The sequence below is a fragment of the Erpetoichthys calabaricus genome, chromosome 2, assembly GCF_900747795.2.
Source record: "Erpetoichthys calabaricus chromosome 2, fErpCal1.3, whole genome shotgun sequence".
Classification (NCBI taxonomy): domain Eukaryota; kingdom Metazoa; phylum Chordata; class Cladistia; order Polypteriformes; family Polypteridae; genus Erpetoichthys; species Erpetoichthys calabaricus.
The window spans coordinates 76,168,425-76,186,411 of NC_041395.2; the positions used below are offsets into that span (position 1 = coordinate 76,168,425).

At 40.3% G+C, this 17,987-nt stretch overlaps 1 protein-coding gene across 4 annotated transcripts in view; it reads left to right on the top strand.

Annotated features, from left to right (window-relative positions):
- rfx5 (regulatory factor X, 5) overlaps window positions 1-9,969 on the top strand; it is a 41,835-nt gene extending 31,866 nt beyond the window's left edge. For 2 of the 4 annotated variants that reach the window (XR_007934101.1, XR_007934103.1), the window contains exons 10-12: window positions 343-437; window positions 4,250-6,097; window positions 9,808-9,969. Coding sequence is in view for 1 of the 4 variants with exons in the window: in XM_028793944.2 (XP_028649777.1) it covers window positions 343-437; window positions 4,250-5,353 (1,199 nt within the window). In the remaining 3 variants the exon portion in view is untranslated. Of the gene's footprint in view, window positions 1-342; window positions 438-4,249; window positions 7,176-9,288; window positions 9,523-9,807 lie in introns of those variants that run through there. The other 2 variants (XR_007934102.1, XM_028793944.2) reach the window with 2 other exon arrangements.
- Window positions 9,970-17,987: the final 8,018 nt, after the last annotated feature.

Consider the following 17,987-nt stretch of genomic DNA (forward strand, 5'->3'; position numbering starts at 1 on the left):
CTTCACCATACAATGAAGGTTTATTGGTACCTTAATTTAAGAACATGCATTTACTGATCATCTTTGGTTATCTTCTGAGAACTAGGGTTCAGACATTTATATTTAGAGTATGTAATACCTGAGTATCTGTTCTTCATAAGGGCACAAACCCCAGATGCAACAAATTGTCATTAGTATTTTTTTTACATTTCTTCACTGATTTGCTGCTCTTATTGTCTTAGTGAGTTTTATTTATTCTGAAATTTATAAAATGTGTATAAGAATTTTTAATATACAAGTCATATTTTCCTGTTTAGAAAAGACTCAAAACATGTGTCTATTTTATTTTTTTTTTCAATACAGCAGGCCCTGCAAAATCACATAGGGTTATAAAGAAGACTCCACCAAATCAGAGAAATTCAACCACAGACGAAGAGGAAAGCAGTCCAATAACACAGGTATTTAATTCAAGAATGGTAACTCGTAAAAACTCATGCAGTAGTTAGATATGCTGTTGCTATACTCACTGGTTGGGAAAAAGATATATGAACTGCAGGTTTTCACAATTGAAACTCATTGCAAAGTGGCGATACAATGACATCACCATCAAAATAGTAAAATGAATAATCAGAAAAGTCAAGGAATAAAATGTGAACCAATTCATAAATGACAGAAAGCAACAATAAATTCATTTCATAACTAAATCATTGCAATTTGATTTTAATTTTTATATCCTACCAATAAATTGTCAAGCTTAATAAACCCATCCATCCATTTTCCAAACTTGCTTAACCAAAACAGGGTTCCAGGGAAGCTGGGACCCATCCAAGCAAGCATTGGGCACAAGGCAGGAACACTCCCTGGATGAGGCTTGTAGAGTGATGGACTCATTTGATACTGGAAGAGTGGATAAAATTAATGTTGTCTACATCTGCAAACTGATGATGTCCATGCCAGACAGAATTGCAATTGTTTTTCAGTCTCATGGAGAAGTTACATGATGTTAGATAAGATTTAGTCAGAGGTGACTATTTTTTGTCTGGTGTGTTTACAACTACTATATACAGTGGTGTGAAAAACTATTTGCCCCCTTCCTGATTTCTTATTCTTTTGCATGTTTGTCACACAAAATGTTTCTGATCATCAAACACATTTAACCATTAGTCAAATATAACACAAGTAAACACAAAATACAGTTTTTAAATGATGGTTTTTATTATTTAAGGAGAAAAAAAATCCAAACCTACATGGCCCTGTGTGAAAAAGTAATTGCCCCCTTGTTAAAAAATAACCTAACTGTGGTGTATCACACCTGAGTTCAATTTCCGTAGCCACCCCCAGGCCTGATTACTGCCACACCTGTTTCAATCAAGAAATCACTTAAATAGGAGCTGCCTGACACAGAGAAGTAGACCAAAAGCACCTCAAAAGCTAGACATCATGCCAAGATCCAAAGAAATTCAGGAACAAATGAGAACAGAAGTAATTGAGATCTATCAGTCTGGTAAAGGTTATAAAGCCATTTCTAAAGCTTTGGGACTCCAGCGAACGACTTTGAGAGCCATTATCCACAAATGGTAAAAACATGGAACAGTGGTGAACCTTCCCAGGAGTGGCTGGCCGACCAAAATTACCCCAAGAGCGCAGAGACGACTCATCTGAGAGGTCACAAAAGACCCCAGGACAACGTCTAAAGAACTGCAGGCCTCACTTGCCTCAATTAAGGTCAGTGTTCACGACTCCACCATAAAAAAGAGACTGGGCAAAAATGGCCTGCATGGCAGATTTCCAAGACGCAAACCACTGTTAAGCAAAAAGAACATTAGGGCTCGTCTCAATTTTGCTAAGAAACATCTCAATGATTGCCAAGACTTTTGGGAAAATACCTTGTGGACTGATGAGTCAAAAGTTGAACTTTTTGGAAGGCAAATGTCCCGTTACATCTGGCATAAAAGGAACACAGCATTTCAGAAAAAGAACATCATACCAACAGTAAAATATGGTGGTGGTAGTGTGATGGTCTGGGGTTGTTTTGCTGCTTCAGGACCTGGAAGGCTTGCTGTGATAGATGGAACCATGAATTCTACTGTCTACCAAAAAATCCTGAAGGAGAATGTCCGGCCATCTGTTCGTCAACTCAAGCTGAAGCGATCTTGGGTGCTGCAACAGGACAATGACCCAAAACACACCAGCAAATCCACCTCTGAATGGCTGAAGAAAAACAAAATGAAGACTTTGGAGTGGCCTAGTCAAAGTCCTGACCTGAATCCAATTGAGATGCTATGGCATGACCTTAAAAAGGCGGTTCATGCTAGAAAACCCTCAAATAAAGCTGAATTACAACAATTTTGCAAAGATGAGTGGGCCAAAATTCCTCCAGAGCGCTGTAAAAGACTCATTTCAAGTTATCGCAAACGCTTGATTGCAGTTATTGCTGCTAAGGGTGGCCCAACCAGTTATTAGGTTCAGGGGGCAATTACTTTTTCACACAGGGCCATGTAGGTTTGGATTTTTTTTCTCCCTAAATAATAAAAACCACCATTTACAAACTGCATTTTGTGTTTACTTGTGTTATATTTGACTAATGGTTAAATGTGTTTGATGATCAGAAACATTTTGTGTGACAAACATGCAAAAGAATAAGAAATCAGGAAGGGGGCAAATAGTTTTTCACACCACTGTAGAAGTTATGCAGAGGCAGAGGAATGTTTGCTGAACTTTTTGAAGAGCTTTAACAAAGCAGTTTACAGAGAGCTGGCCCTATATCATACACAAGGCTCATAGGTAAGTATTGTTTTGGAATTTATGGATGAGTTTATTATAGCAAATACAATGAACATTATGCACTTTTAAGGCTGGGTTTCATACTTCACGCAATGCAACGCATACTTCTGTAGACGCTACTGCTGCGCAAGCAGTGTACTGTTTATACTTGCGCACATACTTTACGTAAATCTGGAAGATTCCACCAGGTGGCAGTGCGAGATATCATCACGGTGAGAAAAAGTTCGGCTTCGCAGTGTTGTGAATTGCCTGAATTGCCACAATATCTTTGAAAAGGATGAATGTTTAATGATTACATTCATCAATGCAGGGATGTTTCCATTCCAGCAAACATCGGGCAGGAGGCAGAAACAATCCCTGGATGAAGCATCAGCTCATTACAAGGTGAAAACAAGCACACACATAAACTAGTGTCATTTTAGCTTCACCAAATCCCCAAACCTTCATGTATTTGGAAGGAAACCAGAGCACGCGGTGGAAACCCACCAGGACAACATGCAAACTCCAGGCAGGGAACACCAGGGACACCACCACGCTGCCCCCACATGTGTAATTATTATTATTACAGTATTATTATTATTATTACAATTATTATTATAACAATATTCATTATTTAAATTAAATTAATGATTTATTAGTAAAATGTAATATACATAATTTAATGAATTTCATCGTGAAAGTGATATCAAGTATAAATCTAAGGATTCTAAATGTGCGGAGAGCTGAAATATCATAAATTTAATATGTTCTGTGTGGCAGTTGCTGCCTGCCACTCCTGTAAGTTCAGGAGGAAGCCCCAGAAGCACACAGCACATAACTGGGTCGGTTTTAAGATGACGTTTACGACTGTCTGCTGTAATGATAAAATAAAGTGGACATTTCAAGATTAAAGAAAATATTTCCACTTTAATCACAAAATAGACCTTTTCATTGTGTCCCTAATTTTTTCCTCTGTGGCTCAAATATGCTGCCGTACATTCTGATGCTGTTGTGAAGGTGGAAAAAAAAAAAGACAGCACAAAAAATTGTATGTGAGACCTTTAAAATGTATCATGTCATTACGATGAGGAATATGCGACCTTGAATATAAAAGCACCACAGATGCATTTGTATGTTGGCGTTTTGCTTCACCACATCAAACCCATTCATCAAACATCGAAGCACGCACATCGATCCTGTAGGATCTGCAAACTGGCTTTCTATCACATGTAGATAGTAAACGGAGACTCTGATGTCATGTTCCGGTTTGATCACACTGCATCCACCGACTTTCTGCTGGTACTGCAACTCGTGCCTGCGTCATGTTAATTTCTGAGGATGTGCTCAGAGGACGTGTCAAGTGAAAGCTGAGAATGCGTGGCGGCCGTGATGCGCTAGATTCTGAGCGTGAAGTACAAACCAGCCCTAAGAATGCATTGCCAAAGAGACAATGAAAAATACTAAAGGTTTTGTAATTTGTTTTTCTTTTCTTGTCTCCCAAAATAAGAATGAAAAAGAAAGAATGGTAACAGGGAAGCAGACATTCCCTGAGAAATCTCAGAAGTCCATGGACAATGCAGAAGAAAAGGTAGAAGCAGTTTTGAAACGCTTCCCTGCATTACTGCCTCGGGTGGATCCACGTGGTTCCCTCCGCTCTTCTCCACCTGTTCTAGCGCCAAAGGACGCAAGTGTCAAAATAACTCTGCCCATTCCTGTTACTACCACACCCCTCACTATTTCTCCAGGGGTAGGCACTCAACAGCAAGGGCAGTTTTCAGTCATCAAAGTAATCGTGCCCACAGGCAATGTAAGTGTCCCTTTTCCAGAAAATCCTGTATCTGCTGCATCCAACGAAAAAAACACAACTCCTTCTGCATCATCAGTAGCATTTGCACGAAACAACAATAATTCCAAACGACATGCAGAGCCCACGTCTGAAACTACTACCACAAAAAGGAAGAGAGGAAGGCCCAGGAAATCTAGACCAAAAGATACAGAGCAAGGAAAGAAAACAGTAGATTCTACACAAAGTGTAATCCAAAGGGCATTGTCAGTAAGTGGAGTGGGGCCCCAAGAACTTGAGCCTAAACATCAACAAGTAACTAATTTCATTGAAATTATGATATCAGAAGACAGTGTGATGAGTGTGATGCCCAATACAAATCATCACAGCCAAGGTGAACAGCCTCAACAAATGGTACAAGGAGTTCAAGGCGTTGAAGATCTACAAGAAACTGTAGATCTCACTATGCCCAATAAAGACTATTCCAATCAAGGAAATGATATTTTAGCACCTGAAGATGTAAGTACTACTGTTGCTGAAGGACTCGAGCCTCGTACCTGGGAAACCAGTAGAGCCAACGTGGAGGTCATCAAACGAGGTCCAGGTATTGCGTTTAAATTGACCAATCCACAGAGTCACATTCAAGACATGGAGGGAGCAGAAAACCTGGAAAACACTGGAGGAGAAATCATTTTAACTAGTATTAGCACGGGAGACAGTAGAAGAACGTGTGGGAGTCAGAGTGCAGAACAATTGTCCTCAAGGCCTCTACATGCAATCCCAGGTTTGCCAGCAATAGTGGAAGACTGCCAAACATGCAAACACTGAACTCTTTTTACAAATGAAAATATTGAATGAGAAAGGGAAAAAATCATGAGAGACTTCAAAGAGAAAGTTCTGTGTATTTGTGATAATATTTAGCAGAACCTCAAGATAACTACATATTTTCATTCAGACTTATATTAGGATTTTACTGGTTTTAAAAATATCCATATTTTGTCATAAAGAAATCATGTGTTCATCTTCTTACTGTGAAAACTGAGAGAACATTGTTCAGGTATATTGGCTGGACGGATTTCTCTTTTTTTTTGTTCTCACTTAGTATGAAGATGACTTCATTCCTACACTATTTTTTGTATTCCATATGATTTCAATGATATATTGGCTGTGTAAAATTCATTCATAAATTGCATGTAATGTTTTTTGTGAATGTTTGCAAAGTGTACAGTAGGCAATATAGCGCTCTATTTAGCTTTTTTACGCACTTATACACACATACATAGAAAAGGCATATACTCAATATACACACAATGTTATGTATTGTTACGAGCCTAGGGGTACTGGCAACTTAATATATGAGACAACAGAAAAGATGGTTTAATCTAGACATGGTGGTCATGTTTGTTAAGGCTTGGTAGGCAAGAGAGGTGCACGCTTAAGTAAGCAATGTGCCCAGTTTGAGGTCCCTTATGGTATTCCTGGAGGATCCTCTCAACAGCAGTTCTTACTCTGAAGAACAAAAACCCAATCCTTCAAATATCTTTGTCTCTCCTCATTTTATATTCCCACTCAGTGGGGGGCATATATGAAAAGGGACGTTAGCCAGCCTCCTGTCTGGCCTTCCTGGGCCATGTTGGACTTTCTGGGCTTCCAGTCTCCCTACCAGGGCATGTCCTCGGTTGTATGTTTCCAGTTCCTTCCTGAAAAGAAAGCAGCGCGGCCTCTGAGGCACACAGGGTTCTCAGACCCTTTTCCGTGGTTCTCCCAGTGCTCTCTGAATGTTTAGCAAGAGGCAGGAGAGCCTGAGCAAGCTGTGAGTGATATATTTAAAAAGTGATGCAGATATTAGATATGGACATACTGTATATGTATACAACTTTATATTCGTGTGTGGATATAAAACATGCAAAAACACAGTAGTCTATAGTTCTGGAAAATCTTAATTATTCATCTTGTATTTATAAGATATTGGGGAAGAACATAAAAAAGGAGCAACACAGGTTTTGTCAACAGTTTAAATTTTTGCAATACAATACAATTGACAGAAACAGCAATAGCTTTTGTAATACAGAACATTGCCAGGTATATTAGTCAAGATTTTCCACCCATAAATTGTTTTCATAATGAGGTGAAGCAGTTTTTTGTGCATGTTTCTTTTCTGAATACCCATGCCTAAGTGCTGCCCAATACTTATCATGTTTTATATTTCCATTGAATGAATAGTGTGCTTTGCTGAAGCACTGAAACTCAAAAGAAATTAAAAGACTCAACGAAAGAAAAGCTTCATTGCTGTTGGTTTCCTGCATTTTGAGGGTCTTGAAGAAGCAACTGCCTTTTTTATGTCTGCTCCGTATGTATGACTTGTGTATCTTTACAGTTTTGCAATTGCAGTGTCAGCAATGCAGAGAAGGAAGGAACGGCAAAGGTGAGCAGATTGAACTTCACAGCACATGTCAGTGCTCTAAAATGTCACAATTCCAAAATATGCAGGTATCTGAATCCCAAAAATATGTTCGACTTAATATATGGGTGTTTTGTTTTATTTTCTCTTACCCTCAGAGACTCATTTTATATTATGTACTGTTAATGGGAAATTAAAAACTGTGTGATGGCTACAACAATGCAATAATACACTAATAGCACAACATAATGCATGCCTGGTTTGCCTATTTTTTGTTTTTGTTTTATATCAGGTAAAGATTATAGATTCATGATGAACATATTTTGTTACTGGTTATACATTTTTTTCATGTTGATTGCGGCAGTAAGGTGTTCAACTTTATATCAAATTTGTGCCTTCATAGACTTACAATCATAAGAATTTGACAAACAGTGGGTTTACATGTGCTTCAATAACATGGATATTCAGAGAAGCTTGATTTCTAAAATGCCATGTATACCCTTATTCTTGATAGAGAATTTGGGTTATTGACCTCTGAGAAACCCTGATTAACAGAGGTAGATTTCTCCATGAATAACCTGATTATATGGCCATGTAAACCCATGACCGGGGTAGGGTAGGGAAAAACAGAGTTCCCATAAGCTCCGATCATACTGCTGCAATGCTGAGCTGGGTGTTTTCAGTCTTGTGGGTGCTCAGAATGCACTGGCCATCAAAGCTAATTTTGGGTTGACACCTTAACCTTTCCTTGTTTTTATTTAGACTAAATCTGGGTTAGGGTTAGTAGTCTACACATGTCCGTTGCACTCTGTCAGCCTGCACATGTATTTGCTTCACACGCACTTTCAGCAGAAAAGGGTAGAAGCGTCCACAAAGTACATTTCTGGAAGAAAATGTTCAGGGGACATTTTTCCTTCATGTTCACATTATTCCTTCTCCTGTCTGAAATAATCTGTCTCACTATTTCAGAAATGGCTAAATTTGTGTTGGTGAGCTGAATGTACAATGCTAAACTCAGCAACACAATCCTGAGAGCAGAAGGGAAACAAGGTAAAAGTAAGTTGAATTACGTAGTCTGATTACATTTTAAGTAACGAGTAACCTAACACAATACTTATCTCACTGAATTAAAAATACCTGGTAATTATTATTCCAGCAGCGCAGAGTGTAAGGCAAGAAGCCCACATACCGGTATGACAGTCCTTCGCAGGACTCAAATAAACAGCCAAGCAGAAAAGAGTTTACTGTATGCAATCTGGTAATAGAAACCAATAAAGAAAAAGCATCAATTTGACTAAACATGTTTATTAAACAAGTAAATTATCACAGGTGTCAGGGTTAATTTCAGATTCACGGTGGCCGATGATGATGATGTTTTACTCTTTTTTTTTGTGCAGTTTAGTGATGTTGGAGCATTCTGACAAAGGAGAACCCCAGAAGATTACTTGCCCATGTAAATGTAAATTTTTAAGAAACCAGATTTCTGCCATAACTGGGTTATTCACCTTAACCTGATTAAGTGTGTGCATGTAAACATACTCAAACAATGCCATCAGTCTCATTTGTTTAGCTAATAGCTAAGCTGTCCCAGTATCTCATCCAGATACTTCTTAAAGCTTGTCAAAGTTTCTACTTCAACTACATGTCTCCATAATTTGTACCAGAGTCCTTCAACACTTTGTACAAAGAAGTACTTCCTGGCTTCAGTCTTAAATGCGATTCTGCTTAATTTCCACTGGTGTCCTTGAGTTTGCAATTATCCACTGATCTGAAAGAACTTGAGTTTACTTTATCAAAGTCTTTGAGGATTTTGAAGACCTGGATGAGGTCCCCACAGAGTCTCTTCTGCTCGAGACTAAATTGGTTTAATTCTTGGAGTCTGTCATGAGTAGGACGTGTCCTTAAGTCCAAGGATGCACCTGGTTGCTCTCCTCTGCACAGCTTCAAGAGCTGCTGTGTCTTTCTTGTAGCGTGGTGACCAGAGCTGCACACAATACTGCAGATGTGGTCTCACTACTACTGCATTATATAGTCTGAGCATAATGCCCCCTGATTCATATTCAGCAGTTTTTATAATATAATCTAACATGTTGCCTTTTATTCTACATTTGTAGCAAGCATTATATACTAATAATGGAATACTGTAGTCATTTTGTAGTTGCAAATAAAAAAGGTTTTGATTCCGAAGTGATGTAAACTTTTTAGCAAAAAACTGAAGAAATTCAGAGCTTTACTTTCAACAAGTATACAGCTTTGTCCTCTTACTGCTTGTCCATGTTTAACTGCAATGTGCAACCAAATGTTCAGTATTTGCTCATAATTTAAATACTCTTACTGTGAAAACTGAGAGAACATTGTTCAGGTATATTGGCTGGATAGATTTCTCTTTTTTTTGTTCTCACTTAGTATGAAGATGACTTCATTCCTACACTATTTTTTGTATTCCATATGATTTCAATGATATATTGGCTGTGTAAAATTCATTCATAAATTGCATGTAATGTTTTTTGTGAGTGTCTGCAAAGTGTACAGTAGGCAATATAGCGCTCTATTTAGCTTTTTTACGCACTTATATACACATACATAGAAAAGGAATATACTCAATATACACACACACAATATTATGTATTGTTACGAGCCTAGGGGTACCGGCAACCTAATATATGAGACAACAGAAAAGATGGTTTAATCTAGACATGGTGGTCATGTTTGTTAAGGCTTGGTAGGCAAGAGAGGTGCACGCTTAAGTAAGCAATGTGCCCAGTTTGAGGTCCCTTATGGTATTCCTGGAGGATCCTCTCAACAGCAGTTCCTACTCTGAAGAACAAAAACCCAATCCTTCAAATATCTTTGTCTCCCCTCATTTTATATTCCCAGTCAGTGGGGGGCATATATGAAAAGGGAAGTTAGCCAGCCTCCTGTCTGGCCTTCCTGGGCTATGTTGGACTTTTTGGGCTTCCAGTCTCCCTACCAGGGCATGTCCTCGGTTGTATGCTTTCAGTTCCTACCTGAAAAGAAAGCAGCACGGCCTCTGAGGCACACAGGGTTCTCAGACCCTTTTCCATGGTTCTCCTAGTGCTCTCTGAATGTTTAGTAAGAGGCAGGAGAGCCTGAGCAAGCTGTATACTGAATACTGTATACTGAATACTGTAGTAATTTTGTAGTTGCAAATAAAAAATGTTTTGATTCCGAAGTGATGTAAACTTTTTAGCAAAAAACTGAAGAAATTCAGAGCTTTACTTTCAACAAGTATACAGCTTTGTCCTCTTGCTGCTTGTCCATGTTTAACTGCAATGTGCAACCAAATGTTCAGTATTTGCTCATAATTTAAATACTCATAACTCAATATTTGCCTTCCACATGGCCACTCTACTGTTGGTCAGAAACATTGGTAGATTTTTGAGTCTAGCCAGACTGGCTCAGGTCCCACTACAGCCCTCATCTTGGGTTTAAGTCTGGTCTTTGACTAGTCCAGCTTGTAACTTTAATTTACTATTTCTTTAATATTGATAAATGCCTGTCAAGATAACCAGTTGCTATTTTTAAATGAAATTAATCTCTTTCTCAGTCTTTCTGTTCTTGATATGAGGCAATGCAGGTGCCTGCTAGATCTTAGCCATTGCAACTGGCTGTAGAAAGGGTGAGTGGAGTCCTTCATGATCCTGGCTCTCTTGGTAGTGCACCTTTATTTATGTAGGTCCTATCAGAGCTGGTCAATTCATTATGCGAAATGGCTACCATCCACTCCAGACACCAAAGGGGACCCTCAAAGTTTGATAATAATGCTTATGGTATGGACACCACCCATGTCTCTGAAAGCACAACATTTATGAAATACTTTTATGAAAGTGAAAGTGCACACGCTCCGTATACCAAGGGCTGCATGCTCCGTGGTATTTGCACAAAGGAGCACAGTTTGTGAAATTGGAACAGGCACACACTCCGGACACCAAGGGGGAAATCAGAAGTTGTTGAGCCCAACACTTCATCAAAGTGTAATAATACTGACTACTTGCTCGGGATCCAAACAGACTTCATCCGGCTCTGGGTCCTGTAAGGATGGTAGTGATATGTCCATGGTGCGCTCAGCTGAGCTCACAACTCTCTTCAGCGCCGTGTGGTCTGTTTTATATCCTGCTTGGTTAGGGGCTGTCTGCTATGCTTTCCGGTTCAAACCCATTTATGGCCAGTGTCTTTCTAACTGAGTAGCCAATAGTCTCTGTCCTTTCTTATAAGACAAGAGAGGCCTATAGTTCTTTGGATGTTGGTAGTATCCTTTGTGACTTCCTGGATGATTTTACACTGCTACCTCAGAGTGATATTGGGAGGCTAGCCATCCCCAGGAATTTTTACTGCTGTGCCAAGTGCTTTCCTTGAATGATTTTGGACTAGTGGAGTCCCAGAGTCTCACAAATGACACTTTCCAAACAGATCTGATCTCTTCAGGGCTTTCCTTGGATGGTGGCATGCTGGCAACTTGATTTGGGCAGCAAGTTTAAGTGAAGTTTATATTGAGCAGGGGCTGGCTGAATCCCTTTAATGGTTTGGTTTATTTAGAAGTGAAAGTGCCAGTTGGTGCTATAAAACTTTCTTCATTCATTATATGAAACATTACATGCATTACCTAATGCTATAGTTTTGTTGAAGTCCTTCAAATGTTCGCAACAAAAGAGCAAATAATCCATCCATCCATCCATTTTCCAACCCGCTGAATCTGAACACAGGGTCACGGGTCTCTGCTGGAGCCAATCCCAGCCAACACAGGGCACAAGGCAGGAACCAATCCCAGGCAGGGTGCCAACTCACCGCAGGACACACACCCACACACCAAGCACACACTAGGGCCAATTTAGAATCGTCAATCCACCTAACCTGCATGTCTTTGGACTGTGGGAGGAAACCGGAGCGCCCGGAGGAAACCCACGCAGACACGGGGAGAACATGCAAACTCCACGCAGGGAGGACCCGGGAATCGAACCCAGGTCTCCTAACTGCGAGGCAGCAGCGCTACCCACCGTGCCGCCAGAGCAAATAATGAAGGTGCAAATACTTTTTCAAGACATTGTGTTAAACGCAGTAAGAAAAAACTTATCTAAGATAATCAGCTGGAGAGAATTTTAGTTCTACAAAAAGCTGAAGCAGTGTGGGTAAACAACAACCCAGCATGCCCATTAGAAGGGGGTGACTACTCTCAGACTGCATAATAAATTCTAAGACTACACTTCCATGGCATGAAGTACAGTTGTCCCCAACATACAGTACTACTCATGTTTGTATAGCAGGTAGATCTTCTCACGAATTAAAGAGCTGGAAATATTTGTTGTTAATGTACGACATCTACTCTCTATGGATAAAATCCTAAGCCTAAAAGTGCAACGATTTTTTGTGACTTTTTTAAATCAGGCTTATTTAAAAACCTACGTATATATGTTTGGTATCATTCTTTTCAGAATATATCAAACTTTAATATGATGTTGTTAGATTTTCAGATCCTTATTCCGTTTTTAAATTATAAACTAAAAAATATCAAGAACTCCAAAGACAAGACTTTGTGCCAAGATATTTAACCCTGCCCGGGGCTGGAAATAAAAGACAGAGTAGAACAGCTGCTGTACAAGCTTTTAAATGTTCGAGATGCAGATCACATGGCACAGCAGCAGCAGCAAGCCAGCAGCTGATCGAACAAAGAGGAGGTAAAAACTATGTTTCCCATTGTATCACCGTTTAAGAGGGGATTTTCGGAGGAGCAACCACGTCTCCTTGGGGCACGTTCAGCCCCCCTCTTCACAACTTGAGCGGCAGAGACGTGAAGTGCATAGCACGTAGCGCAGGCCAGGTAGGGGTTTGGCAAGCGAAGCAAGCAGGGGGAACCCCCTAGTGTTGCTGATAACAGTATTATGATTTTAAAAAGTGTCTATAAAAAGTATTCACAAAGTGAATATTTAATTTGGCTTTTTTAACAATGATTAACAAAAAAACACTAATGTTAAAGTGAAAACAGAAGAGCCAGCTTGTGGTGTGTCAGTATGGTGGCCTAACCTACACAAAGAAGAAAAAGAACATTCCAAGCAAATCAGGATGATGGAGAAAATGTCCAAGTAATTAAATATCCCATGGAGTTTAGCTAAATCCGTCATTAAGACATTTTAAGAGTTTGGCATAGCCATAAACCTGACTTCAGCAGACTGTCCACTAAAACTGAGTGATGGTGCAAAAAGATGACCAGTGAGGGTGGCCATCAAAAGACCTATGAGAACTCTGAGGGAGTTACAAACTATAGGAGTTCAGATTGGAGGAGAGACTACACAGATAACCACTGTTCCCTGGGCACTTCACCGGCAGCTTTATGGGAAAGCTTCAAAGAGAAGCACAGCTACAGTTTGCCAGGAAGTACCCAGGAGACTCTAAAGTCAGCTGGAAGAAGGTTCTGTGGTCTGATGATTCCAAAATCGAACTTTTTGGCCATCAGACTGAACACTGCATATTGTTAAAACATATCATCGCCCACAGTGAAGTATGGTAGTGTCAGTGTCATGCTCTGGGGATGCTTCTCAGCAGCAGGCCTTAGAAGTCTTGTTAGGGCAGAGGGGAAAATGAATACAGCAAAGCCCTGGAGGAAAATCTGATGTAGTCCGTAAGAAATGTGCACTCTGGTAGATTTGTTTTCCAGGAAGACATTGACCCCAAGCATAAAGGGGGTCATTAAGCATATATCATTTGTAACTAAGGAACTGAGGCATCTGGAACTGAATGAAGACTGCATGAACCCATCCAGGTTATATAATTCTTTAAATTGCTTATACAGTATTTGCTGCTATAGGTTATTATACTAATAAACATCATTTTAAGTAAAGTCTTAAACTGAATGTCCCAGTCCAATTATAGGTTACTAGCTGTGCTACCTGTCTAAGATGGGTTCAGATCCAAGTAATCAACGTAGACCTCAGCATTAACATTTACAGTGCACTATGCAATGAGATAAAATTTATTAATCCATCCATTATCCAACCCGCTGAATCCGAACACAGGGTCACGGGAGGTCTGCTGGAGCCAATCCCAGCCAACACAGGGCACAAGGCAGGAACCAATCCTGGGCAGGGTGCCAACCCACCTCAGGACACACACAAACACACCCACACACCAAGCCCAATTTAGGACCACCAATGCACCTAACCTGCATGTCTTTGGACTGTGGGAGGAAACCGGAGCGCCCAGAGGAAACCCATGCAGACACGGGGAGAACATGCAAACTCCACACAGGGAGGACCCGGGAAGCGAACCCAGGTCTCCTTACTGCGAGGCAGCAGCGCTACCACTGCGCCACCGTGCCGCCCTAACTTTATTAATTCCAAGAGGAAAATCAGATGCATACAGCAGCAGAAACATAAAAACAAGGACACAGTCTCAAAATTATACAGCCAATCAATCAATTAATATATTTTTTGCAGATATTTCAGATTGGACTTAAAGAGTACATTCCGATGAAACAAGACTTGCCTGATAGCAGTGGGCAAAAAAGACCTCCAGTGGCGCTTCTTAGAACACTGTGGTGGAATAAGCCCATGGCTAAAAGTGCTTCAAGAGAGAGCCTCCTGGGGAGATAGAGGGGCTTTTTCATTATGGCCTCTAATTTTGTCACCGTCCTCTTTTCTAAAGTATGCCATTTGGTATGGGATTTGTAAAAGCAGTGTTAATGTTTGTGATGCGCCATCTTTTCAAATGACAGAGACACAGCAATCAGACAGACACACATAGAGACACAGAGACACTTATCTTTGTATTAAGGTGGACCAGCATTGCACTGGGGCTACGACTGATCAATCCTTAGATGAAGGATACTTTGTGAAGTCCTCTATTGTTGGTAAACTGTGTTGAAGCAGAGCAATGAAATTTAAAGACAGTCCCACTCAGATAGAAGCCTGCCATTAGAGGCCCCTAGGGTTGAATACAGAGGGTACAATAAGGGCAGTGAGACAGGTAAGTGGCTACAGGTGAGTTACATAGCTGGTTCTGACATTTTTTCCTCCATTATGAAAGAAACTTCAGAGGTGTACATCACATGGGATCTAATAACACAATAAAACACTAACCTTATCTTACAGCTGCATAAAAAATAAAACCCTGGTTCAGGTTAACACTGAACATCTCCCAGCTAAACAAAGAAGCTAAAGGGTTTACACCCACAGAATAAGTCTACCAAAAATCCATATATAACAAAACACTAAGGCTACATTCACATTACCAGGCTGAAGTAACTTAAATCCAATTTTTTTGCCTCAATGTGCCCCAAATCTAATTTTTTTCAGGGCTGTTTGGACACAAAAATCTGATCTTTTCAAATCAGACTTGAGTCGCCTTCATATGAGGTGTCACACACGTGCGCTTAGGATCAACAAGCCCTGAGGTGAGTGAAATATCGCAAGACAAGGGGTTGATATGCGGTACTAACGCCTCTCTCTCTCTTTCGTCAGACAAAAAGAAGAAAAGTAATTCACCTTCTACACTTCTGGGTTCCCAAGATGGTTTCTAAATGTCACTTCCGCTTTTTTCTGACTTCCGATGATGATGTCACTTCCGGCACCCTCGCCAGGACGTCACTTTCCGGCTCCATTGCGATGACGTCACCTCTGGTCACCCGAAGATGACGTCACTTAAGGCATTACCTCACTTCCGGCTCCCTCTGATGACATCACATCCTTTTGACAGTTATGATGTCATCTCCTGCCAACTTACTTCTTCTATCCATTTTTCACTTTATAAAAGTGCCATCTTTGTCATGTAGATTTGTCAATTGCTGTAAAGTTCTTTGATCACGTATTTTTGCCTTTTTTGCATTCATTGTCCATTGCACATTATACGGGGACGGTCCCCAACTCTTGTTCTCGTTGTAGAAGATTCTTGTTTTATTACAGTGGTCCTAGATCAGATATGTATCCGATTTGTGGCCATGCAACTTGAATGACAACAATCAGATTGGAATTCATGTGTGTTTGCCAGTAAGCATGAGCTTAGTGTTGCTGTCATCAGCCAGCACCAGCAGCATAGCAAAACCCCAATGGAGGAGGGCTACAGCTGTGACAACAGTCACGGTCCCATAATTGTGGGCTTTTCTCTAGTATCCACACATCTCTTGGTGTAGCAGTGCCAGCACGAAAACAGCAAAAGCTAGTCAATCGTCTGGTTTTCTTCACCTTCTTGACCTAATCATGTACAGCAGACAAACTGTTTGCTGTCCTCCAAACCAAAACATGATGCTAGACACTATCACTTTAATGTTGTCGATTTTAATACCACAAGTCGTCTTAAATTTAGTTTATACTTGCCACATCTGTAAAGGCGCAAGGGCCACACAGAAGAACTGACGTCAGATTTGGAGACACTGATCTGTGTGCGGTGTTTTCAGTGCATGCTGCTGTTCCTAAGTACCTGGCGGGCGTATATATCCAAAATGGTGAAAACAGTGAACTTCAAGGACAAGTTGGTTACGTAGGTGCCAGAATGATGAAGGCAGTGCTGAATAAGATACAACAGGTCAGAAAAATTTTTGGAAGATGTGCAAAAACATTTGAAGTGCATCTGTTTGTCATGTAGGTCACACCAGTCACGAGAATGTTTCACTTGCCTTTCCCTCACCACTTTTGGTCTATAGGTCTGACACTCCCCCTTCTTCTTTTCTTCCCCTTTAATTCAGTAATTGCACAACTCTCCCTCTATCTCATGTCATCTGCTGTGACATTATTAGCTATGCAACACCGACCAAACACTGTCACTTACTGTATTGACTAGGACGAGGAGAAAATCAAAGCACTGATCTAACAGGCTGCAACAAGTATAAATGTGTTTCGGTGTATATATTAAAAAAAAAAAAAACTATAAAAAATCAAAAAGAAAAGAAAAAGTAATCGTTTTTAGGTACGTTCACATATAATGCCCAAAGTATCTATTGCGAAAGCCCATATCTGTCTCTCTGTCTGTCTCTCCACTTGAAATAGCTTGTCCCCTGTAGAACTATTTTGTTGACATACAGTTAGGTCCATAAATATTTGGACAGAGACAACTTTTTTCTAATTTTGGTTCTGTACATTACCACAATGAATTTTAAATGAAACAACTCAGATGCAGTTGAAGTGCAGACTTTCAGCTTTAATTCAGTGGGGTGAACAAAACGATTGCATAAAAATGTGAGGCAACTAAAGCATTTTTTTAACACAATCCCTTCATTTCAGGGGCTCAAAAGTAATTGGACAATTGACTCAAAGGCTATTTCATGGGCAGATGTGGGCAAGTTCGTCGTTATGTCATTATCAGTTAAGCAGATAAAAGGCCTGGAGTTGATTTGAGGTGTGGTGCTTGCATGTGGAAGATTTTGCCGTGAATAGACAACATGCGGTCAAAGGAGCTCTCCATGCAGGTGAAAAAAGCCATCCTTAAGCTGCGAAAACAGAAAAAACCCATCCGAGAAATTGCTACAATATTACGAGTGGCAAAATCTACAGTTTGGTACATCCTGAGAAAGAAAGCAAGCACTGGTGAACTCAGCAACGCAAAAAGACCTGGACGTCCACGGAAGTCAACAGTGGTGGATGATCACAGAATCATTTCCATGGTGAACAGAAACCCCTTCACAACAGCCAACCAAGTGAACAACACTCTCCAGGGGGTAGGCGTATCGATATCCAAGTGTACCATAAAGAGAAGACTGCATGAAAGTAAATACAGAGGGTGCACTGCAAGGTGCAAGCCACTCATAACCCTCAAGAATAGAAAGGTTAGATTGGATTTTGCTAAAGAACATCTAAAAAAGCCAGCACAGTTCTGGAAAAACATTCTTTGGACAGATGAAGCCAAGATCAACCTCTACCAGAATGATGGCAAGAAAAAAATATGGAGAAGGCGTGGAACAGCTGATTATCCAAAAAATACCACATCATCTGTAAAATATGGTGGAGGCAATGTGATGGCTTGGGCGTGCATGGCTGCCAGTGGCACTGGGACACTAGTGTTTATTGACGATGTGACACAGGACAGAAGCAGCCAAATGAATTCTGAGGTGTTCAGAGA